Here is a 26,575-nt window from a genome sequence, read left to right as displayed (position 1 = left end):
CAGTTCCTTCACAGGTGGACATCAATTGTGGTCATGCTGATCATTCAGACAGCACACGGGCTCTGCCTGCTAGAACAGAAAACTATTTTCTCTGTTCATAAGGGTCAAAAAATAACAGAATTTTAACATACTACTTTATTATCTGCACTGCTCCCAACAAGATTTTTCTAGAACTACACTAAAGTAGTAATAATAGAAAAAAATCTTAATAATGTATGAGATTACTAAAAAGTGATCAAGAATATAGGAAACTAATTAGGACACTAAATATCTAATGCCCACTTTTTATTCTGAAAGCTATTCAGAGACACCAGACAGTTTTAAAAAGGGTAGAATTAATATTTTATTGTCGCTTATAATCAGATGGCAGTTGGGTATATAGTCTTCATACTTGATCTTTCCTTTTTGTAAATAAAAAAAAATTACAGGTTTTAAACAGCTGATGTCTGGTCATGTTTTCAGAAAACATGATTAGATTAATTCATTAATGGTGGCTTCAAGTTTTTCCTTATTAGCTCCAGAAAATTCACCCACCTGTTAAGAGAACATTGAATTGACATTAGATGTACATCATGTCCCTATTGTGTGTCTAAGATATGATGATACAATGGGAAGAAATGGGGGGGAAGTATAATCTCATTAAAAATTAACATCCCTAGATAACACAAAGTTCTTTTTAGTTAAAAACAAAAACTAAGAAGAAAAACCCTCAAAGTCTCAAATACAATTTTTTTTACAGAAATACCTCAACAAAGACAAATGCACTTTATAATATAAATATGAAGCACGAATCAAAAGGATTTTAGTGACTAGCTCCAGCAAAGATCAATTTTCAATTAGATGTCACATTATGTATTTAAATCAATGAAGAATGACATATTTAAATAGTCTTAAAAGTAGACAATGGGGACACGCTTCCCAATGTGAAGGGATAAGTCCCTACAGTTTCTTCATTCACATCATGTTTTCCTTCAAGGTCAAATGTACCTACCTTTTGTCCCTTCTTAAAAAACTGGAAGGTTGGCATGCATTTGACTTCACACTCTGAAGCAACATCCTGGGGGAGAGGGTGGTAGGAGGAGAGGAGAAAACAAGACTATGAGTACCAAGCTTTGACAGAAGAATCCCAAACAGGATTCTGTGTCCTGTTATATACCCACATCTCAGCCTTAGGACTTTTTTTTTAGCACATGCAAATCGATATAGTGAATACAACGGCAGCACAAAAGCCAATTTGGTCACATTCTCAACTAAAATTCTTATCAATATGTACTCTCCTCTTTGAGGGGCACCAACAAGCGGAATGCTACTAGCATCAGATGCTAGACAGTGATTCAATAAGTTGTGTAATCAGTTATATCTTGACTATTTCAAGTATCATAAAGAAGCAATAACAAATTCTGCTGTAACTGCACTCAGGATTTTAATCTGAACTATTCCTCAGAATTAGCAACTGTTGTCTTTGTTCATAGTTTTTCCAGTTTTATTATGGGAGTGATCAGAGATGATGATCATAGGGCTCAAGTCCAGTGTTAATTTATTTGCAAAAGAATTGTTCAAGAACAGAGTCATAGTAATCCAAAGGGACAACTCCATACTGGTTTTTCTGCTTCTTTTATTTTTAATTAAAAATTTACTTGTAGGTTTTCAAACTTGGCCACCTGAGGACATTACAAGGTTCCTCCTCAGCCCTTTAAATCAGCATAAAGCTGGGCCCAGGGTGACTCCTGGCTTAACGGAAAATAGATTAACTCCTAACATTGTGAATCAGGCTAGTTGGTGCATATTTTCTCTTCTAGATATGGCTCTTATCAAAAGATTTTTCTGCAACTCAAAGATCATCGAAGTCTCAAGCATTCTTCGGTGTTGTTACAAGAACACTAAGTGAGAACTTAACACTGCCCTCTCAATACCCCATTCACACAAGATTTGGAGGGAAATGCCATGAAAATGGGTTGGTCTGGACCAGAGTTTCAGGTGAAGAGGTCCAATAGGGATTGAAAATGTCAGCTTGGCACTCAAAAAAAGAGGGTGGGGAAGAAAACGCACAACCTCACAGCACCTAAGCAGCAAAAGCTGTGAGGACAGCAACCGAGGAGGCAGAACTCCGAGAACCAGATCATGGAAACCAAAGAACCTTCAGGGGAAAGGCAGGTCAACTACAAACACCGGGGTGACTTCTAGTTTGGGATTCGGGAGTGAGGGGCACAGGAATTAAAAATGGAGCCATCTCCAGTAGATGGTACATGCTGGCCTAACTTCACCTCTTCCTTGGAGACTGGAAAGAAAAGTATGGCTTTACATCTTCAGGAATTTGCACGTGGACTGTGGCAAGCTTGGGCAGGAAGGGTGGTGGGCACTCCTGTTGAAGAGTTCTTTCCAGAGAACCTTTGCTTTTCCTTTAAATGCTGGGTGACAAGAGGCACAAGGGCAGTAATGGCTGGAATAAAAATGGCTGATATATACTGCATGCCTGCTATGCTGCAGACACGGAATAGTCACTGAAAGCAAGAGTTATAGGGAATTACCAAGAAATGTGATAAGACCATCAACATGAAGATGATGACATTTTCACTGCACCAGTTTACAACTCCAGTGATTCCCCGGTACTGTGAGCAGACAGGATCGAAAATGGGCTGAAGAGCTGACAGGAAGACTATGAACTGCACAGGTCAAAGCTCCTGGACGAATTGTGGATCAGGAAGTCCAGAAGATGACAAGTTAGCAGGATAGCACGGGTTTAACTAAAATGTTGAAAACTGGTAGTCTTTGGGGGTGAATCTGGTCCAGATAGATTACTTTGCCCGGATAAGTGCTTTAAAAAAAAACAGAGCCAGCACTGATGGCCTACTGGTTAAAGTTCTGCACACTCCGCTTCAGCGGCCCGGGTTCAGTTCCTGGGTGGGGAACCACACCACTCATCTGTCAGTAGCTGTGCTGTGGTGGTGGCTCACATAGAACTAGAGGGACTTATAACTAGAATATACAGCTATGCACTGGGGCTTTGGGGAGGGAAAAAAAACGAGACGAAGACTGGCAACAGATGTTAGCTCACGGCGAATATTTCCCAGCAAAAAACACAGACACACACACACAAACTTGAATTGGTTGCCCACTAGCTGATAACCTCTTGAACTTGAATATTTGGGGACACTGGGTTTGCCCCTCATGGCACTGGAGAGCAGCTGTTTACTACAGTCCCTATCCTCTCTATGTGCACATGTAAGCCACCAGCGGACACTATGTTTCACATAAGCAGTTGGAAGAAGCAGTTTCCAGTTTATGAAAAAAGATCAACATTCACAGAGAAATGGTGTCAAGGCTTTGAGATAGACTCTTAGTGTGTATTAAATCATGTTCATACAATTTATTTTAAATTGTAGGCAAGTCTTTACATGGTAAATTTTTAGTTAAAGCATTAAGAATTGTCTCTTTCACTGGGTGTGAAAGTGATTTTTAAAGGGACACAGGATTCTATACCATAATTTAATCTCCCATGCTGGGCTTTTAAGTTATTTCCAATTTATGTATATCTATATGAATAAGTTCTCAGACACATTCCTAGGGCAAAAACCTTAAAGCAGAATTGCTGGGTTCAGGAAGATCATTTGCATTTTTAATTATTTATTTAAGAATAATCCACAGTCAATGCAGAAAAATTGGAAGAGGGAAGCCATTCATATTCTCTACTAGCTATATACTTTTCTTTACAAAATCCATGTTATATGCACTGAAACACACACACACACACTAGGTATAATGTACATACAATGGACTTTTCCCCATGAAAATGTACACAATCATTTTTTATGGTCCAATAGCCTTATCATATGGATGCATCATCGTTTTAACTAATCCACTGGTCAACATGTAGGCTTTGATTTTGCCCAATGTAAACACTTTAATCTTCGTATACAAATATCTCTACTTCCTGGTTCAATTCTCATCCCTTCAAGTAGAATTGCTGAAAGAACATGCTCAATTTAAAGGCTCTAGCTACATACTATTAAACAACCTTTCAAGGCATCCGTGTCACTTTACCAGTATTCATGATTTTTGCCATCCAGTTTAAGACTTGTCATGTAACCAAATCCATCAGCCCTTCCCGACCCCATTCATTAAAAGCACGGGCTTTATTCAATTTAGCATCAAACAGACTTCAGTTCTGTGACTGAACTTTCCCAGGCCCACGTCCTCATGGCAAAGGAGAAAAACAGTTAAATTCCTAAGACTACAAGAGACAAGGTGGTTTATGTGCTTGACAGTGTCTATCATTTCCATATGTTCGGTATTTTCTAGGATTTTTATGTTTAAATTTCTACTAGGTTTTACTCGAGAATAAAGAATGAAGTAGAGAGGCAGCATTTTAACCCCAAATGGTTAATCATTAATACACGGTTAAACAGACTTGATTCTGTTTTTTTGGACTTTCTATTCTATTCCATGGATCAACCTATCTATTCTGGTTAGGAGACCACCCTGTTTTAACTAGTGCAGCTAATATACTTTATGGGCTTGTCCTTTCCCACCCCCCACAATTTCTATTCTCATTTTTTTAAAATACTTTCCAGGATTTTCCCGACTATATTATTTCAGAACATCATGGTCAATTTCCCAAAAATGTCAGACTGAGATTGAGTTCAAGTTAGAAAAATTTGGGAGTACTGATGTCTTAATAAAACTGAATCACTATCTAGGAACACAGTATACCCATCTATTACAATCTTTTATGGACCTTGGTAAAGTTGAGTAGTTCTTTAACTAACATTTGATCTTTACTGTCTACAGTTAATGTCTTATTTTTATTTCTATTGCTTTCTACTTCTTGTTCCATGGACTAATTTGCCTATTCCTGTAGTGATTTAAAAGGTATGTATACTTAAAAATTTAAGTAGCTACCTTTGAGGTTTTAAAAACATTCAGAAGGCTAGCTCACTCCCTAATGACACCCCCACTTCCTGGTTTGTTTGTGTTTTTTATAGATCTAGAACTTAAAAAACTTAGAGTAAAATTCACTTTTGGGGGGAACGTGTAAGTTCTGCGAGTTTTGACAAATGCACAGTCAGTCATGTCACCACCCCCACAACCACACAATCAGGATACAGAACTGTTCCTCAGTGTCCCCTAAAATTTCCTTCAGCAGCTCCTTTGTAGTCAAACCCTCCTCCCACCCCAAACCTGGCAACAAATGATCTGTTCTCCATCCCTATAGTTTTGCCCGATCTTGGATTTTCATTAGTTTTTATTAGTAAGCGTAACAAGACTACATTTTACCTTATTAGTTTCATTGGTTTCTAGCTTAGCACTGCATGTAGCTGAAATAACTTTAAACCTCCTTTTGTCACTTCTATTAACTCATTCCTGGCTGTTCTAATCAAAATGGAAACACACAGCATCCTAAAAGGTTGCAAAACTATCTGATTTAAATTACTTTGTTTCTTGTTTTAATTTACAAAATAAGTATCATACCTTGTAGAGAGTTGGGAGTAGAGTCTTTCATTTTCAAAAGGGCTAGCACTCATACTTTTCTATGAATTCAAAATTATTTTGTGTACCACATTATATGTCCCTTTGAATCTATTACACCTAAAACATACTTTCTTCCAAGTGTTTAGAGATCCTTCTATTAACTGTATGCCGCTTGCCCCGAAGACATTATAAATGTAAAGTACCCTGGGTCCGAAGTTTATGGTCAGGAAGTATCTGCATAAAAAACTTAAACTAATTCAATCATTCGACATTCCATCTATTTAATAATATGACCTAACATTCAGAAATGAGATTGATGCAATTTTTATCCCTTATCTGTATTCTTTTAGAGTCAAAACAAGGTGATGGTTTTACCTACAGAACTCCACAGCAACCATAAGATCCACTCATGTCATTTGTAAATTCCACGGGGAAAAACAACTCACTGGTTGTTTAACAAACTGCTTTTTGTTTAAATTACCTGCCTTACTAATTCTGCTGAATGGCCAGGTGAGTAGGAGCTGACAGAGACTGCTGCTACGTGTGTGTGGTGACCAAAGGGTTCTGGAATGAGTTCAATTTTTAACTCTGCAACAGATCAATAAGGCTATTTAGATAGTGTAATAGTAGTCATTAAAGGTATTCAAAGGAAAAAAATACTGCATGTTGCTCCATTTTTAGAATATGGCGGCAAAGTGAAAGGTCCCCAGTTTGTGAGAGGGTCACTCCAATGTCTGGAACTTTCAGGGTGATTATGAGAAGGCCACCCAGACATGGAGGAGGAGCTGTCACACAGAAGTCCTTGACTGCTCTGCACACCCACTTCCCAAAGGTTTTGGATTGAGGCAGTAAGAGTACCTGTCCCTGGTCCAGCACAGCACAGGAGTCAAAACCACAGGCTCTGCCTCGGTTGACCTACTTCTCCTTCCATGCTGCAGTCCCATTGTCTGTTCAATGGGGGAGCTAATAAAAGCTGTTCTCATAGTTACTGTGGTGATTACATGACATAAGGCACTCAGAGAGCTGACCTCAGCATCTAGCACATGTTATTACTTTCAAATAAAATCTATTCAGTTGCTATGACAGGGTCAGTACCAGCCAGAAGTTTCCCTAGTCCCTTCCAGGTGCCATTCTCACCTGGTTAAGGTGACCATATGAAAAAACAAGAGTGTAAGTTAGGTTATAGCAGGGAACAAGGGTTTTTTTCCACAAACACATGCTATCTACTCTCACTTCTTTCTTTTAAAACTCTGGGACACATCAGAACAATAACTTAACAACCATACAATAATGATCCATTCATTCATTCCAGACCTACTACATGCAAGCAGGTATGCTAGGTAAAGGGGAAGCAAAAGTGAATATGACAGGGTCCCTGACCCCAAGAAACTGACAGGGACTAATGGTAAAGGACAAACACAGAGAGATCATTATAATAATAGCCAAGAGTCACTGAGTACTTATCACGTGCCAGGCACTATTCTAAGCACTTCACAGGTATTATCTCACTTAATCCTGACAACTACCAATGATGTTGGATTAACGTGGCCATTTTGCAGAGGATCAAACTGAGGCACAGAAAAGATAAATAACGTAACCAAGCCTGCACAGCTAATGAGGCACAGAGCTGGGAAACAAGCAGGCAGTCAGGTGCGGGATCCTCCCCGTCCCACTACCACAAATGCAAGAGGACAAGAGGGGCAGAGGACATCATGGGGACACAGGAACGGAAAGTAACCTAGTCTGGGGCCTAAAAGGGGCTACCTGGGGAAGGCTTCCTGAAGAAGATGTGAAGCTCACGACTAGGAGTTCATCTGGAAGGAAAGGAAAGGATATGCTGGGTAGAGAAGACAGTGTCAGCAAAGGCCTGAGTGTGGCATCAGAAAATGTGCTGAGAATAAACAATGTGGTGTTGGCAGGTCCTCACAGGTTTAGAAAGTACTGCCATATACCTGATTTTATTAACCCTTCAGTACCTTTATTAAACACCCCATGTTTGCTCAATGAATAAGCAACCGTGGGAGGTTGATGCGGCAGGTCTTAAGATCTGGACACAGAAAGAGAAGAACCAAGGCTCAAGGGAGAAGAGAGATGAGCCTAAAACAGAAGTCACTGGGACAGGACAAGAACCCAGGTCCACGACATCATACCCCAAACCCCTCCTGCCCCATTGGGGCTCAGAGGAAAGGCCCACCCATCTGTAAAGAGACCCTGGGTGATGCATCTTGAATACACTCTCCTTGTTCAGTGGGCTGTGTGAGAGGCGAGGTCATGTGCTGGGGGCCTGACCTGCACCCACATGACAGAGCCTCCTCTAAAGCATGTGGTTAAGAGCATCAGCTGGGAAGGCAGACCACCTCATTCTAAATCCTGGCTCTGCCACTTCCTAACTGTGACTCCATGGCAACCTCTCTGTGTTTAAGTTTTCTCATCTGTAAAATGGGATGATGACAGCACCACGGATGAAATGAATCGATATTTGTAAAGCACATAGAACAGTGCCTGGCACATAAAGTGCTAAACAAACACTTGTTAAATTAAACCAACTCTAGAATTTTCCCCCAGATTACACTCTGAGCTCTCTATCAGGCACCTTGGTGTTTGTTCTTTAAAACAAATGGGTTTTCCAATTGACTAAAATAGACTAGGACAGGTTTGCGAATACACTTCCTTGTGTCATTAATTCACAAAGAACCTTAAAAGTAGTCACCCAGTTTGGTGATACCATCCACTCTTAGTTACCATAGTCAAATTCAATTTCTATTTACTGAGCATCTGAGAATTTTAGGTAGAATATGCAGGATTTTAGAGAGAGCTGTCTGTTGGTATGCTTACTTTAGGACGTGATGGACAGAGCCCTGATGTCTAGGATTAAGCTCATAGTTGGCACAATTACCTGTTCTTCCAAAATACAACTTTTTAGCTAGGGCTGTAGTTCTAGTATTATTTGACATATTTATGAAAACAAGCACGTGCAATTCAGAGGAAAAGGCCAATGTGAAAAGCTTAGCAGTACTGCAAATTTCCAGCCACGTACCTGACAGTCATCCACATCTACTTCAAGGAACACCACGTTGGAATACTTTTCCGAGAGGGACTGGAAAATTTAAAAGGAAAAATCCACAAAGATTTAGAACTCGGTAATGGCAGTCAACACACTCAAGCTTCTTAAATGGAAACTTAATAAAAGTAGAGATTAACTAAAGATCCAAAAATTTAGACCTGGGACCAGGTAAGCATAAAGGACATACATTTTCTCTGAATCAAATTCCTCCTAATATAAAATAATTTGGTGCCAAAAAAATAAAAGTCATGCAAAAAATAAATAAATAAATAATTTGGTGTATCAACTTTGAAACCTAAATTTCAAATAGGGCCTGTGTTTAGTTTGAAGACAACCAAGTTGTCTTCAATGGCCTACAGTGTCAACCTAAATTAAGTTGTTATACTATTTCTTTTAGACCAAAGATGCAAAAAAAAAAACCCCAAAGGTCTTCAACTCTCCCTCTTTCCTAGCTTTGTAACCACAAATCTCTCACAAAGGAGAAGCTGTTTAATACTCACATGAAAGAAAGGCTTGATCATTTTGCAAGGCCCACACCACGTGGCTGAGAAGTCGACTACTACGAGTTTTTCTCCTGCGGCGTTCAAGGCCTCCTGAAAAGCAAACTAAGAAGAGAAAAAGAAAAGCATATGTTTAATAGCTTCATTTCCAAAAGCCCTGATAAAACTTGATAGAACGTGACATAAAGTACAATTTGGAGGTCCAGCTTTTAGGACCTAATTTTTAGTAAAAAAAACAAATCAAAACAAACTATATTTGAAGAAATCCTACAGTGTTGTTGTATTACTTGATAAGATGAAACAAATATAATGTACATAGTGTATCGACATTCGTGTCTTCATGAGTTTTCTAAAATATTGTTCATTAATCTATATCCAAACTAAGCAAACACAGGGAAAAGACTTTTGTATTAAAAATGTTTCCACATCAAATCTAGGTTTTTTGGAAAAAAGCTAACACTTTTTTGCTTAAACTATTTTCTATGGTAGAACACGCCAAAAGCTCAAAAAAAATATCAAGGAAAATAACCTTCCCAAACCCTTACGCTCAGACAATCACTGTTGACATTAAGTATATTTCCTTGTATTCTTTATAATGGAGTTTCCACAATTGAGATCACACTGTTTATCTTTGATTTCTGCCCTTTATCTCAAAACTCTGCCCTCATCGTGGACCACATGAAACACAGTTTTAGTTCCTCATGAAAGGAATTTCCTTAGATGTTATTTTGCATAAAGAATGCATGTTAAGTAAAATTCCACCAACAGAAATGATCAAGAAATCCCTTCCCACCAACCTCCCTGAATAATTAACTGACGGTCTTGATACTGTAACCCTAGGAACCCAACCTTCTAGTTAACAAGGGACTCATTTTTACCGACAATTAATCAGTCAGCGCTGACCAAAACGGGAGCAACGAAGAGAAGTCAAAACAGAAACATCTGTATCTGAAGTCTAGGTTTCTTCAAGGGAAAAATACTAGTCACCTTGGCTTAATTAAAAACTAACATTCCCCTCCCTTGAAAGCTAAGAATCATATCAGATCTGGTGCAGTAAAGAAAGAAAGTAAACAAATAAAACACCATAAAAAAAAGTGAATCCAAAGTGAATCCCTCTGAAGTACAGTTACTTCCCTAGATTTCTAGTTTCTACCTCATGTTTTTTTGGGAAACAATTCACAAATAATGTTCCTGAGAATGGTAAGTCACGACTTCTGTAGGCTTTTCAGTTATGCAGGTACAAACTTCCACCCCACCTTTGGGTGTGGGGAGATGTGTATGGGTGGGCTTGGGGGTGGGAAGCCACAGAGAGGAAGTTAGAAGTACAGAACTTATTTTTTACAAACCATCACCAATTTTTCCAGCTGAATTTCATTCAAAGCCTGCCCTAACATGATTTTGTAGAAGGTCAAACCAGCCATTCTTCACTGCAAGATCCACGTAAGGCAGGAAACAAGTCAGGGAATGCCAACGTCTGGTCAGATGAACACATTTGTTTGTGAACATGGCTGGCCCTCAGTAAATTCTTGGTGGGATTACTTTCAACATACAATGTATTTCAAACACCCTCAAGGGTTTCCCAAAATGATTCTGAATCAAATTCAAGCAAAACTACCTAAAACTCTGAAAAGAGGCATGCAACGATAACTTTTGGCTTAACTGATCAGGAGTTACAGAGCCAGGTACGTGCAGACTTCATAACAAATTCTCATCTCCTGATACTTAAAAGTTTGCCTAAAACAGACATCAGTTTAAAAATGATTCAAGACTATCGAAGATGCAAAGCACCATTTCTAGCTCCTGGAAACTAACAATGAGGATTAATCAAGGTACCCATTACTGACACAAATGTTCTGAAAACAAAACAGTGGAGCTGAGCTGAGGTAGATAAGAGCAGAGTCTAGCATCTCTTTTCCTAAACATACCCATTCCAGAGATAATAAGCTTAAGAGTGGATGTGAAGCATTTAGCAAAATGCCTGTGTGTAGAAGATAGTTCAATAAATGGCAGCTACTATTTTTTAAAGAAAAGAAAACAAACTGTTGATTTCTTTCTCATCACATTTATAATCCATTATCCCACTCATGTCTGAAATAGAGCCTAGTGGCTCTCAACCAACACAGTGCCTCAGAGTTACCCTGGATGGCCCAGGGCACCAACGTAGTCCACTAGGATGAAAATCTAAGGTGCATTCAATATTCACAAGTAATGGTCAAAGTAATTTAATTTTGATGACTCTGGATCACAATTTTGAAAATCAACTGATTATCAGGGTCCTTGGGCCCCAGGCTAGTGCTTTTTTGAGTAATGAATTTCCTGTCACCCTTGCACATCTTCCCGCTGATGAGAGGAGGAGGGTGCCATCTTTCCAACAACTAAAATAGGGAAGGACTGAAAGGCGTACTCCAGGAATCAATTTTTTGTTTGTAGTGTATGGAATGTGAAACAACTAATAGAAGCCACTCAAAGGCTGCCTCACTCCTTCAATGGGTTCTCACCTGCTGGGTTATACTGATGAGGTCGCCAGAGGCTGGAGAACACCCCCACCGCAGATTGTCACTTAGGAGGTACTGAATAAAAGTATGTGGAACAAAACTCACTATTAAGGAGCTCTCTTTTCAACAAATGAGAGGGTGCTAATTTTAATATAAAAGCTCACACAATTTAAAAGAGGAGGATCCCAATAGGAAAAAATTGATCAAGGAAAAGCAGACAACAGACTACCATTAGCCAATCAACATATGCGGGGGGAGGGGTTCAGAGTCACTAATCAAAGATATTCAGATTAGATTGGGACTATTTTTCTTACTAATGATTTGGCCGAAGTTACGGGGGAAAAGTCAGCGTTCATGGGGTGGAGGGCAAGGAGAACTCTCCTATGTTTCTTGGGGCATTGACAAGCTTTAAAAGGTTCACCATCACTGCACTCGAGACCTCAACCTGAGGAAACAGTCTGAACTCTGTCTGTACAAAGCGTTATGAACAAAAATATTCACTGAAGCATCGAAAACTGCCGAAATGTGCAGCAATGCGTTCAGATATTGAAATGATTACAAAAGCTTCTCGTTACATGGAAAGTGTTCAGGCTAAATTAGACGGGGAAAAAAAGTTCAGAAACAAAACAGTATACGTAAAATAATCTCAATTACTTTGTGGTTGCTTCTAGGAAATAGACAATCTCCCTCTTCCCAAATTTTCTACCATGATCATACATGTTTTCTGATTATAAAAGTAATAAAAAGATAAGGGATCATCACAGAGAAACTTGTTTCCCAAAGCCCATCCCAGCAGCTAACAGGTGGGGGCACTCATGGCGGGGGAGGTCTCGCCTTCCCCCTGCTTTATCCTAGGGTCGGGGGTACCGCAGGGGTAATGCTTTGGAGAGGTCTTCCACTGTTTCAGCAACATCAATGCTCTCTCACTCACTTTCATGACTCTGCATTTAACAAACATTTCTTGAATAGCTACAATATACCAGACACTATGTTAGGCTCTGAGTTTTCCGGGCAGGAGGGTGTTAGGCTTGCAATGACTCTCCAGTATGAGAACACTTTTTGCCTTGGGCATCCCTAAAAGGACAGAACCACCAACAGGGTACCCAGGGGCGACGAGCACGCAGGCGGGCGCGGCTGCTCCCAGGGGAACTTAAGGCTTCAGCGAAATCCACCAACTGTGGGTGAATCACAAATGGGTAGGGCAGCGGAGTCCCCTGGGCCTAGCCTTGGGGACTGAGTCATTCCAAAGCCAGCGCTGCCGGAAACACGCCCTGCGCCGCAAGAGGAGGAGTCCCAAGGGCGCCGCCCGGACCTCACTTCCTTGCGGCCACCTGGGCCTCCGGGCCGGACTCCCACACGCGAGGAGGGTCTCCAGCCTGGAACCGCCCCCTTTGCGCGGATACAGCACGCGTCATCTCTGGGGACCGGCAGCCGGAGGTCTCCGGCCTAGATCCGCTCCCAAGGGAGCTCACCCACCCAGCGCGGGTGGATCACGCCGCTCACCGGCGAGGGAGTGGCGGCCAGCAACCCCGTGCTTTCTCCAAGGGTCCCTCCACCTGCTGGCCCGGGCCCGTATCCGGATATTTATGGGGCCAAGGGCGGACTCCCTACATCCCCTCACTCAATCACGGCTTCCCAGACCTGGAGGTGTAGGAGGCGCAGAGGGGGACACCTGGGCGCTCCCCGTGCGCGTGCATCCCCCGGGCGCAGTGGGCGCGGGCAGCGCTGGGCACCCTGACCTCGCCCTCCAGGGCGCCTTCGTCCCCCTCTGCCCTTCCTCCAGGGCATGCTCGACACCTCCGGCGCACCCAGGCCCGGGCTTCTCGCAGTCCCAGGCCGAGCCGCCGCGTCCCCTTCGCCCAGGGATGCGGAGCGGCGGCCTGCCCAGCTCCGGCCCCTCGCCTCCCCCAGCTACGGAGGCTGCGCGTCGCGCCCGGCCTTCCCCGGGAGCGCGTACCTTGCTCTCGATCTGCTTCACCATTTTGGCAGCTGGAGTCTGACGAGCGACCGTAACAAGCGATGGAAGCGGATCCAAAGCGTCGGACGCAGCTTGGAGCGAGCGCAGCCCTCCTTCCCTTTATGCAGTAGGGGCGGGACGGGCGGGCGCGCGCGGCGTGCGTGTGGCGGGGGCGCGCCCGCTCGGGCCTCCCGAGCCCGCCAAGTCGCCCGGCCAGGCCCCGCCTCCCGGAGCCGCCGGGTGGGAGCGGGACCGCTGTCGGGGGGCGGGGCCGTCGCCGGCGCGGGGCGGAGCTCCAGGAAGCACCCTCCGCCCGAAACCGCCGGCAAGGCTGTCCCGTACCCGGACTGGGATTGGGGACCTGTGGGGGCCATCGAGCGACCTGAAGGGCGCGTGCAGATGCACGGCGCGGGATGGCGGGGAGGCGACGGCCATACCCAGAGCCACAGGGTCACGTGGGAAGGGGTCAGCCAGGCCTTCATAGAACGCGCCCAGGATCGAGAAGGTGCCGCCAAAGCCGGCGCTTTCCTGGAAGAGGCCCGCCACGCCCCCGCCCCCCAGCCGCGCGCACCCCGCAAGGTGCTGAGTAACGAAGACCGGGAATTATCTCTGCGTGTGCAGCCTGCCTCCTTCTCGGATCTCCCGGCGGGGATTCTCTGCTGCTCTCGCCTCGTTCACGTTCTTTCACTTTCGCCGGTGAAGCCGCTGCTTCAGCGTGACACAGCAGTTTAGTGCCATAGGGACGGCCGGGCACCTGGCTGGGCTCCTGGCGAGCACACAGCTGCGTGCGGGATGTGAGTGCGGCCAGAGTGGTGCAGTTGTGACCCCGAGCGGGTCCTGACCGCCCGGTGCCTCAGTTTTCGTTTCTGTAAAATGGGACCCATGATGGTCTCTAACTCATGGTGGTGTTTTGAGGATTAAATCAAGTGCTTGTAAAGTGACTAGGATACTGCTTGGCACATGGTGAGCGCTCAGTAAATAGTTATAACGGTAGCTATTGTGAGCACTGATAAGGCTTGCTTGGTGTCATGGGGGGCCATGCTGAGCTTGGCGACCTTATCTTTCTGATGGCACCGGTACACACATTTGTTGAGTTTTTTCTACCAGTAGTAGACCTGGAGCAGAGAAGTGGGCCGTTTGTGTTCTTATAGGGATGCGTGTGGCAGGTTGCGTCCGGCAGGACTGGGGCTCGTGGAAGTTATGTTAGCGGGCATTGTGAAGCCAGGAGGGCCTTTCAGCAGCTGGAAGGGGAGGTGGAGAAGCTTTTGGGCTGGAGAGAGGAATGAGAGCCGGAATGTTGGGGTGGGGGGTCTGAGTGTGAATTTTCAGAGTGGAGCAGCTCTGGACGAAGCTACATCCATGTGTGATTGGCTGGGATGGTGAAATTGCTCCCTGGCTTCCTCTCAGGGCCCCTAGCTTCTCCGCGCTCTCTCAAACAGAGGAAGGAAGAAAACCAGAGGTGTTGAACCTATGGTGCAAAGTTTCTGGAGGGATGAGGAGCACAGGGCCGTGGGTAAGGATATAGACAAGGGACACATGCTAAGGACAATCCTAGACAGAGGAGGGTGGACTGGCCTGAATGCAGCAAGCTTCCCATAGACAATGAAGACTATTGGGGTAGAGGAGAGGCCTGTGCTCCTGGAGTCCCAGGAGCAGAATATATAACTTGCTTTGCTGCTGCTCTGTCTTCAGCCCAACTTACATCCCAGCTTCTAGGCCTATCTATCAGTTGGTACATTTACACGGGACATGACCTTAAATGATTCAGCTGTAGGAAGGGGAGGTATAGATCTCCAATGCCCATCCAAACCACCCTCAGCTGACATCTCCTCCTCTCCAAGGACCTTACAAATGTCCAGTGACTCGGTTGGAGGAGGTCCTGACTCCCACCTTCACAGGACCAATATAGAGTAGATATGGGGGATGCTACAATTTGAGGGAACTGGGAGGCTGGCGTGTGTGTTAAGATCCCAGACCCTGTGATTAGATTCCCTGTCCTCATCCCCATTCTACCACTCCGTAGCTGGGTAACTCTAGACAAGTCTAAATAGCCTTTCTATGCCTCAGTTTCCTCATCTATGAAATGGGGATAATATGCTATTATAAGGGTTGAGTGAGCTAAGATATATGTAAAGTGCTGAGAATCTTGCCTGATATGCAGTAAGTGCTGTATAAAGTATGGTTACAGGCTATTAAATGGAATGGTGAGATCCCTCTGGAATGAGGGCAGAGGTAGAAGAGGCTGTAAAACAGATGTGCAAGTCCTAAGTGAATTAAGTAACCAGGAAATTAGTAAAGATTAGTGAGCTCAATAACACGAGTCTCAAAGGAAAAGGATTTTTTCCCTATCTAAGTGTGAAAGAAAAGTGGGCTAGACCTGGCCCTACCTAAAGAGGAACGTCCCCTGCCTACAGGGATATAAACTTGCATCCTTAGGATTTCAGTTGTGGCAAGGAGGTGATGTTCTGTGAGGAAAGTGAGGTGGAGGGGAATTGTTTGGGACAGCCCAGTGAGGGGGGATCCATTGGTGCAGAGAGCTAGGGGTGAGAGGAGGAGAGAAAGGGTGATGTAAAGGCCTTCATTTGGGGGGTCGGTTCTGTGTATTAGTCAGAACTCGCAGTTGTAAGGAAGATTCCAGCTCAAACTGACTTAAACCAAAAAGAGAATTAGTAACTCATATTATCAGGAACCCCAGGGGCCTACAGATGTCACAGATCTTTATGGTTTCATTCTCAGGAGGTTCTCCACCTTATGTAAGACTAGCCCAGGCAGCTCCAGGCTTCTGTTCCTACCAGTTCAGTATCCCTCAAGGAAGGGCAATCTTCTCCCCGGTCCTAGTAAATGTCCCATAGGCTGACCTTCATTGACTTGAGTTGGGGGGAGGCATCAGCCTTGCTTGAACCGTTTTGACCAGGAGTGAGGAAAATCCAGAGGGTCACCAGAGAAAGGGGACATGGATGCTGGATAGGCAAAAGTGATGTTTCCATGTCGTCAAGAAGAACAGAAATGAGTAGTGTGGGTGAGGAACTCACTTCAGATTTCTGGGTCAGCTCAGTCTGAGGCCCCATGGGGGACTGGAAAACTAGGTTTGCTGTCTTTGTTCACATCTGAATTTGAAGAAAATGCAGCTCTAGGGCTTCTGAGGCAAAGTTTACTCAGATCACAGATTTCTCTAAGTGTGGCCCTTGATCACCTCATTTAGCACAGCTAGGGGTGCTGATGATACTGCAGACTCCTGGACCACACACAGACAGGCACATGGAATCACAGCCTTTGGAGGTAGATCCCTGGAATCTGCATTTTAAAGAAACATCCCAGGTGATTTGGTGTAGAAGATTTGATAGACTGCCCTGGGATCTTCAGAGGGAGGCCAGCATTAGTTAAGCTTGAAGGCTGTGTCTAGCAAGAGAGTTGAGATGAGGACACAAAAGAGAAAATGGTAACTGATATAAAATGGGGAGTTCAAAATAATATAGTAAAGAAGGTGGTCGAAGGAAAAGGAACAAATACACATGCATAGAACAATCATTAAGTGCCAGGCCTGGAGGTAGGTGTAGCTTCATTTTTCTCAGCATCCCCTCGGAGACAGATATTATTCTTCCCATTTTACAGAGAAGAAAATCAAGGTTCAAAGAGGTCACCTGGTCACACCAAATGCACACCAATTCTTATACTCTGTTCAAGAAGGAGAGGACTTGCCAGCACTGTTTTAAGCCAGCCCAACATGTATCTTGAATACCTCTCTTTTAACCAGTGAAAAATATCTAACATTCCTTACACTAATTTACAAACTGTAACTATAAGGATATTCGAATAGTTGGCAGAAACATCCTCTGGTACATCAATTCCTATTTGGAGATTTTTCAAATAGTAATTTTTTTTTTTTAATTTTTTGTTTATTGCAGTAACATTGGTTTATAACATTGTAAAAATTTCAGGTGTACATCATTGTACTTCTATTTCTGGATAGATTACATCATGTTCACCACCAAAATACTAATTACAACCTATCACCACACACATGTACCAAATTATCCCTTTCACCCTCCTCCCTCCCCCCTTCCCCTCTGGTAACCACCAATCCAATCTCTGTCCCTATGTGTTTGTTTATTTTGTTATTATCTACTACTTAATGAAGGAAATCATATGGTATTTGACCTTCTCCCTCTGACTTATTTCACTTTGCATTATACCCTCAATGTCCATCCATGTTGTCACAAATGGCTGGATTTCATCGTTTCTTATGGCTGAGTAGTATTCCATTGTGTATATATACCACAGCTTCTTTATCCATTCGTCCCTTGATGGGCACTTAGGTTGCTTCCAAGTCTTGGCTATTGTGAATAACGCTGCAATGAACACAGGGGTGCATGTACCTTTGCAAATTGGTGTTTTCAAGTTCTTTGGATAAATACCCAAGAGTGGAATAGCTGGATCATATGGTAGTTCTATCCTTGATTTTTTGAGGAATCTCCATACTGTTTTCCATAGTGGCTGCACCAGTTTGCACTCCCACCAGCAGTGTATGAGAGTTCCCTTCTCTCCACATCCTCTCCAACACATGTTGTTTCCTGTCTTGTTTATTATAGCCATTCTGACGGGCGTGAGGTGATATCTCATTGTAGTTTTGATTTGCATCAAATACTAATTTAAACACCCCAAGAGTGGACTCCTGATTAGGGTACTTCAAATATTAACTATTTAGATTTTAAAAATGAATATACATATAAATATATGTCACACTTTCAATGCTCAGTATTTTAATGTAAATTTCAAACAGTATAACCATCCCTGTGAATAACCTACCCTGCATACTGCTGCTCTTTACATCCCCTGGTCTGGTGCAATCATCCTTGTCCCTGCCCTCTCAAACTCTCCCTGTGCACCCTCCAGGAACCAGCTGCATTCAGCAAGTACCACTATATTCTTAACCTCTTCTCAGATGTTTCTTTTGCATTAACTGAAATTTCTGCTCTTCTCAAGTAGAGGCCCCATACATGTCAGGGCCAGGAGATCAGGCAAATGCTCCCCATTGCTGCTTCCAGACTCTTTCTCCTCCTTCAAAAATCCCATGGGTATCTCTGTAAAAAAAAAAAAAAAAAAAAGAAAGAAACTTGATCCTTACTTCACACCATACAAGAAAATTACTCAAAATTTACTATACAACTTCTAAAAGAAGATGTTAGAGATAATCTTTGCAACCTTGGGGTAGGCAAACATTTCTTAGGCAGGACACAGAAATCACTAACATAAAAGAAAAAGCTAGTAAGTTTGACTTCATTAAAATTAAAAATCTCTGCTCTTTGAAAAACATTGTTTAAAAAAAATGAAAGGGCAAGTCACAGACTGGGAGAAAATATGTTCAATACATATACCTAACAAAGGACTTATATCCAGAATATATAAAGAACTCTTACAACTCAATAATAAGACAAACAACTGGTAAAAATAAGACAAACAACTGGTAAAAACGCAATAGATTTGAACACACACTTCCCAAAAGAAGATATATGAGTGACTTATAAGCACATGAACAGACAGATTCTCAGCATCATTTGTCATCAGGGAAATTGAAATTAAAACCACAATGAGATACCACTTTGCACCCACTATACTGGTAAAATTTAAAAGCCTGATAATACCAAATGTTGGTGAGATTGTGAATTAGCTGAAAATAACTTCCATACACTGCCCCTAAGAGTGTAAAATTGTACAACCGCTTTGGAAAACAGTTTGGTGTGTTTTTTTAAACTATTTTTTTTTTAAGGAAGTTAAACATACATTTACCATATGACTCAGTAATTCCACTTCTAGGTGTTTAGACAAAAGAAATTAAAACATGTATCCACACAAGGACTTGCGTAAGAGTGTTCATAGCAGCTTTATTCATAATAGCACCAAACTAAACCCAAATGTTCATCAACGGGTGAAATATTACTATAGTCATGTGTTGTCGAACAATGGGGTTATCTTCTGGGAAATGCATCGTTAGGCAATTTCTTTGCTGTGCGAACATCATAGAGTGTACGTGCACAAACCTAGATGGTATAGCCTACTACACACCTAGGCTATTTGATATTAATCTTATGGGATCATCATCATATATGAGGTCTGTTGACCGAAACGTCATTTGGTGCATGAACTTTTTACTACCACTGCTGATAAAAGTGATATTTCTGAACAACAGGATACTTCTCAGCAACAAAAAGAACAAACTGCTTATATACACGGTAACATGGGTGAATATCAAAAACACTATGCTGAGTAGAAGAAACCAGAACAAAACACTACATACTGTATGAATCCATTCATATGAAGTTCTAGAACAGGTAAAACTAATATATAGTGACAGAAAGCAAATCAGTGGTTTCCTGATGCTGGGGTGGGGGGATGGCAGAGAGGCATAGGGAAAGTTTTTGGTGGTTACATAGATCTATACATTTTTCACAATTCATGGAATGATGCACTAAAAATGGGTACATTTTATTTATTATGGGTGTAAACTATACCCCCAATAAAGTTGATTTAAGCAATAAAGATGTCGTCTCTGAATAATCCTTTCTAGATACAAAAGCCATCCTCAAGACATTAAAATACATTTACAAGGCAACAAAGATGGGATAAATAGGAACATTTAGGCAGTGCTTTAATTCAGGCCACATAGTTTGTAAGAGTGGCTAACTGAAAGAGACAGTGCATACAAAAAGTAGATAGTCCCTTTATAGCTGTCGTAGCCTTCAGATAGGATATAAGATATTAAACATACACAATCTAATTAGGTGACCAACCATACTTACCCTAAATCCAGAGACATGGAGCACCATTGAGGGAAAAATACAAGTGAGTAGAACCTGATGGACTCCTTATAACAGACCACTAGGGAGAGTCTGAACCATCCACACTAATGCTTCAAGGGCTAAGAAAGCATGTAGCTAAGAAAGATAGGGTAAGAATCCTCACACCCTAAGATCAGGTAAAAGACAAGGATGTCTGCTCTCACCACTTCTATTCAACATTGTATTGCACGTTCTAGCCAGAGCAATTAGGCAAGAAAAAGAAATAGATGGCATCCATATTGGAAAGGAAGAAGTAAAACTATCACTATTTGCAGATGACATGATCTTATATGTAGAAAATCCTAAAGATCCTAAAAACTATTAGAACTAATAAGCAAGTTCAGCAAAGATGCAGGATATAAGCTCAACTTAAAAAATTCAAAAAGAATGAATTACTTGGATATAAATTTAATAAACGAAGTATAAGACTTGTACTATAAAAACTGGAAAACCTCACTGAAAAAAATTAAAGAGTTAAATAAGTGGGAAGACATTCATGTTCATGGATTGGAAGACAATATTATTAAGATGGCAATACTTCCCAAATTGACCTAGAGGTTCACCACGATCCCTATCAAAAGCCTAGATGCTTCTTTTGCTGAAATTTACAAGACAATCCTAAAATTTATATGGAAATGCAAGGAACACAGAATAGCCAAAACAATCTTGTAAAAGAAGAACAAAGTTAGATGACTCACATTTCCTAATTTCAAAACTTACTGCAAAGCTACAGTAATCAAGACAATACGGTACTGGCATAAGGATAGACATATAGATCAATGGGATAGAACTGAGAGTCCAGAAATAAATGCTTAAATCTATGGTCAATTGATTTTCAACAAGGGTGCAACACATTCAGTGGGGAAAGGATAGTATCTTCAGCAAATGGTGCTGGGACAATTGGATATCCACACATAAAAGAATTAGGTTGGAGCTTTACCTCACACATTTACAAAAATTAACTCAAAAGGGATCACAGACCTAAACGTAAGAGCTAAAACTATAAAACTCTTAGAGGGAAACATAGGTGTAAATTTCTGTAATCTTGGATTAAGCAATGCTTTCTTAGATGTGACACCAACAGAACAACAAGAAACCAAATAAAAAATAGATAAATTGGACTTCTTCAAAATTAAAAATTTTTGTGCTTCAAAGGACACCATCAAGAAAGTGAAAAGACAAACAACAGAGTGGAAGAAAATATTTGTAAATCATATATTTGATAAGGGACTTGTATCTAGAATACATAAAGAACTCTTACAACTCAACAGTAAAAGCACAACGCATTAAAAAAAAATGGGGAAAGAATTTGAATAGACATTTCTCCAAAGAAGATATACAAATGGCTAATAAGCACATGAAAATATATTCAACATCATTAATCATTAGGGAAATGCAAATCAAAACCATAATGAGATACTACTTTACACCCACTAAGATGGCTATAATAAAAGACAAGACATTAACAAGCGCTGGTGAGGATGTGGAGAAATTGGAATGCTCATACGTTGCTGGTAGGAATGAATAACAGTGCAGTTGCTGTGAAATACACTTTGGCAATTCTTCAATAAGTTAAACATAGAGTTACCATATGAGCCAGTAATTCCACTCCTAGGCATATACCCAACGAAGAGGATAATATATGTACATACAAAAACTTGCACGTGAATGTTCATAACAAGATTTTTTTTTAATTTTCTTTTTTTAAAAATTAAGATTTAATTGACATATAACATTATATTAGTTTTAGGTGTACAACATAATGATTCCATACTTGTATACATTGCAAAATGATCACCAGTAGCATTATTCTTAATAGCTAAAATGCAGAAACAACACAAATGTCTATCAACTGATGAATGGATAGCAAAGTGTGGTGTATTCTTATTTGGCCTTAAAATGGAATGAAGTTATGAAACATGCCACAATACAGATGAACCATGAAAACATGTTAAGTGAAAGAAGCCAGACAAAAAAGGTCACATATTGTATAATTCCATTTATCTGAAAAGTCCAAAATAGGCAAATCCATAGAGTCAGTAAGTATATTAGTGGTTTCCAGGGACAGGGGGGAAGAGGGGACTGGGGAGTAACTACCAATAGGTACAAAGTTTCTTTTCGAGATCTTGAAGTGTTCTAGAATTAGATAGTGGTGGTGATTATACAACTTTGTGAATATACTAAAAAACCACTCAAGTGTAAAACAAAAATGGGGTAAGGATATCTATTCTGCCTTCAGCAAATCATGTAATGTAAATATATATGCTTTGTAAATTATTTTTAGAAAATGAAAGAAAAAGAAATAAAAATCCTTTCCACAGAAGCCAGGTGAGTCCAGGTTCTGTAATTGTACTTTGGAAACCTTATCTCTGCAAAGGGTATGAGTTAATGTGGGTAGAATATCTTTGCCCAATGCCATTAACTACTGGTCTAGAGCCAAGGGTGACCCTGATTCTTGTGGGGAGGACGACTTGCTTATTTATAACCACCAATCAACAAGGAAGTATATATTTTTGATTATCTGCTGCCTACCTACATGGGCATTGGTGTTCCAAATCATTCAGTGGCACTCTATTAACAATCCAGCTATGCCCAATTATTCTTATGAACAAATTGAAGGAGACTGATCCCACAAAAGAGTTTTCTGCGGTTGGATCCTTAACTCATAAAAAAAGAGTTCAGTTGAAATACATGGTTGTCCAGGATGTCTAGTTCTAGAACTGTTTAGAAATCACTTGACTACAAAGAAGTAATTAAATGGTCCAAGAAGTACATTGAAAACTATTCCTGATGTTGGCAACTTTGAGGGTACGGTCAAGGTGTCACAAGCCAAGATGTAAACACGTTATCAGTTGGATTTTTATGTCCTATTGATCTTTACCTTTTGTTTATCATTGTAACTTGGCACGTGTTTGTCAGGCTCATGTTCTATCATGATCCTCCTCCCAGGAAATAGGGTTAGTTCTTGAATTAGAATCTTTATCAGAAAAGGGGAATTGAAGAGACAACAAAATTTAAAAATATATCCTTGTAAGTAACTTTTACCAGAGGTGAGGTCATCTATGCTTTGCTCATGAAGGACATCTTTACCCCAATAAAGCTCTTGGAGTTTCTTCATTTCTACTTCTACTGCTACTGCCCTGGTTCAGACCACTTTGTCTCTTACCTGGACCACGGCCATATTCTCATAACTTATCTCCCTTCTACCATGTTGCTTCCCTACAAATCCATTCTTCACACAACAGTATGTAAATCTGAGCATGTTATTCCTTTACTTGAAACCCTTCAATGATCTTTTTATTGCATCATGCAGATATTGACCATGGCCATGATCACGCATGATCTGGTCCTCGCCTAATCTTATCTCATGCCATTTTTGCTTTCATTCCCTATATCTCCAGGCACATCATGCTTCCCCCAGTTCCTCTCTCCAAGCATGTTCCCACTTCAGGGGCTTTAGAGGAGGTAATTGATCACACCTTAGGTCCTTTTCGTGAGTTTGGAATCAACTGGGAAGAAGACACAGGAGTCAGACCCACAAAGATCAAAATATCAGCTTTATCCCTGAAGATGCTGGATTGGAAAACAACTTAGATGTGCAGCTATAATCATTCCTTCTTGGGAGCCAAAATTTCCTTTTAAAAATACAAGGACTGAGGAATAGGTGTTTCATCTCTGCTTACTTCAGGCCCCTTTCTGTTTTATTTCTTGATGATTGCAGAAACTAGTAAATACTTCATCTAGCAATAAAATGGCGTGTGTTATAGAACCAGTTATCATGTTAACTCAATTCTTAAACAATTGCAGAGACACTGAGCTTTTTCTCCCCTTTGCTTTATCACTTATGCAATTTACAGGAAATTTATTGTAATGTTATTCACACTTAGTCATTTTCTCAGGAAACACATTTAGAAAATCATTTGTTTTTCTGGAAAAATCTGGTAACTGAAAAATAATCTAGCACTCTCCCACCTCCCTCCACAAAACCAAACAAACCGGTAAGTCACCATTTAATCCTGAGTTGAGGTCAGGGTTTTGTGAAATAACCACTTATTGAACATTATTATCAAAATTATTCATAGACCTCAAAGAGATATAGTTCTATTTAACTTTTAACCATTCCCACCTGAAAACAAGCCATGAGCTCTTAGTGGAAAATGTGGTTGATTAACCACCAAACACTTAAATAGGAAAAAAAAAATGAACTGCAAGGTAGCTGAATTAAAAGGTAATTTGTCTTGTAAACTCTCTGATTTTGGAACAAATCACACCCTTCAGGAAAAACAAAAATGAAAATGTGTAGTTCCAGGGCTGGCCCCGTGGCTTAGCAGTTAAGTGCGCACACTCCGCTACTGGTGGCCCCGGTTCGGATCCCGGGTGCGCACCGATGCACCGCTTCTCCGGTGATGCTGAGGCCACGTCCCACATACAGCAACTAGAAGGATGTGCAACTATGACATACAACTATCCACTGGGGCTTTGGGGAAAAAAAAGGAGGAGGATTGGCGATAGATGTTAGCTCAGAGCCGGTCTTCTGCAGCAAAAAGAGGAGGATTAGCATGGATGTTAGCTCAGGGCTGATCTTCCTCACAAAAGAAAAAAAAAAAAAAGAAAAAGCGTAGTTCCAGAGTTGCTTCTTTTGGTAAAGCTTTCCAGACCGCTTGGAAAGCAAATGTAATACTACTATGTTGTGATAGAATAATATTGTAGTACATGTGTTTCCATATCTGTTCCTTCCATATTGCTATCCCCTCAATGGCCATGCGAATCTCTAGGGCAAGTAGAAATATTCCTTTGACAGGCGAGAAGACAGAGACACCCAAGTAAGGTGATTTGTCTGAAGTTACAAGGTATACAGCAGGAGACCCTGGTTAACGTTCCGCCAATAGTGATCCAGAAGTCAAAGGCCTTGGTCCTACTCCTGGCTATGGCTATTCTTTATTCTGGACAGTCTTACACTTGCATTAGGGGGAAAACCAATTACGTCAGTTAGAACTCTTCTGTTCCAAGTGACAAGAACCAAACTAACATAGAAAAGGGAATCTGGCAATTCCAGGCGCAGGTCGGGCCTCGGTCATGGCTTGATGAAGGATGTCAAGTGATAACACCAGGACTTAGTCTGTCTTGTATCTTTCGGCTCTATATCCTCTGATTTGCCCTATTTCAGAACAGCCTCTTCACTGTGGTGGCAGTTCCAAACCTAACTTTCTATTGCTTCAAATCCAGTGAAAAATAGAAAAACATTTTTTTCTCAGGAGTCCTATCCAGATTTTATTGTGTCCCATTGGCTCTGATTGAGTGGACCAGTCAATATAGCCACATATTGGACCAGGCTGAGGTCACGTGCTCTACCACTTTGGCTAGGCTGAGACAGCGAGAAGTAGGATCCTGTTGAAGGAGCATTCAGGGACCCCCTCAGCTTCTTTAGTAGGATGGTAGGCTTTGGTTTTACTGTCCCTCTTAGATTTCACATGGTTTGGGAGCAATACTTTTCTATGCAGAAATCAGGGTATGTGAGAAAAGAGGAATGGACGCTGGGTGGAATAAAAAATCCACCACCCCTATGTTTTAGCAGCCTGTTCATGTTTGAAATTGTCAATTGTTAAGAGAATCTTTGCTTCGTATTTGGCTTCCAGAGCCATGCCAGCTGTTCCAGCTAGGAGGGAATGAAGCTGGGAAAGGCCGGAGAGGCTGTGTCCAGCTTACGAGCACCATGTTCAACCTCAGCAAACAACCTTAACCATCGCTTAATAAGCCAGTAGCCCAAGAGACCCAGTATCCCCCAGCATGTGTGCAGGGTAGTGAATTTCACGATCTGAACAAAGATGCTTCTTTCATGATCTAAAGCAGAAAAAAGGGCAGTGTTTCCAGTCTATAACCATTAGTATAATTAAATTGCTTAATTATGCTACCCAATTGGTCAATTAGCATCAGCTTTCGATCCAAATGGAATTCAACCATGAAGATATATTATTCTGGGAAAGTAAGAAGGTTAATAGGAATACAGTATAGTTTAGGAACCAAAAAGTATTAATGATGCTTTTCACGCTACAGGTTTTCATTGTATTCATATTGTTAAAGTTAATAATAGCGAGGTTATTACATATGAGAAGAGTGTAGTTTTATTAGTCAGGATAGGATAAAGGAAAGGAAAAATCCTAGTAAGGGAAAGGTTTTGTATACGCCAGAATTTTATAACCTTCATTTTTTAAGTCATCTAACATTCCAGAATTGTTTCCATTTTACACTTAGGT

At 41.4% G+C, this 26,575-nt stretch overlaps 1 protein-coding gene across 1 annotated transcript; it reads right to left on the bottom strand.

The window, feature by feature from the left end:
* Positions 1-318: 318 nt before the first annotated feature.
* TXN (thioredoxin) lies at positions 319-13,651 on the bottom strand. Its single transcript, XM_004423319.3, has 5 exons — positions 13,486-13,651; positions 9,034-9,138; positions 8,507-8,566; positions 992-1,057; positions 319-534 (listed from the first exon to the last, which is right to left on the bottom strand). The coding sequence occupies exons 1-5, from the start codon at positions 13,507-13,509 to the stop codon at positions 472-474; spliced, it is 318 nt and encodes a 105-aa protein (XP_004423376.1). The 5' UTR covers positions 13,510-13,651; the 3' UTR covers positions 319-471.
* Positions 13,652-26,575: the final 12,924 nt, after the last annotated feature.

Source organism: Ceratotherium simum, chromosome 29 (assembly GCF_057802395.1).
Source record: "Ceratotherium simum simum isolate JZ-2026a chromosome 29, ASM5780239v1, whole genome shotgun sequence".
Lineage (NCBI taxonomy): Eukaryota > Metazoa > Chordata > Mammalia > Perissodactyla > Rhinocerotidae > Ceratotherium > Ceratotherium simum.
Note: the sequence above shows the minus strand (reverse complement) of the source record. Positions and strands in the feature narration are given on the sequence as shown.

Coding starts and splice junctions, on each gene's coding strand:
- TXN (XM_004423319.3), bottom strand. CDS start 13,509: ATGGTGAAGCAGATCGAGAGCAAG. Junction 1,058..8,506: donor TAGATGTGGATGACTGTCAG/GTACGTGGCTGG, acceptor CCTCTCCCCCAG/GATGTTGCTTCAGAGTGTGA. Junction 535..991: donor TTTTTAAGAAGGGACAAAAG/GTAGGTACATTT, acceptor TTCTCTTAACAG/GTGGGTGAATTTTCTGGAGC.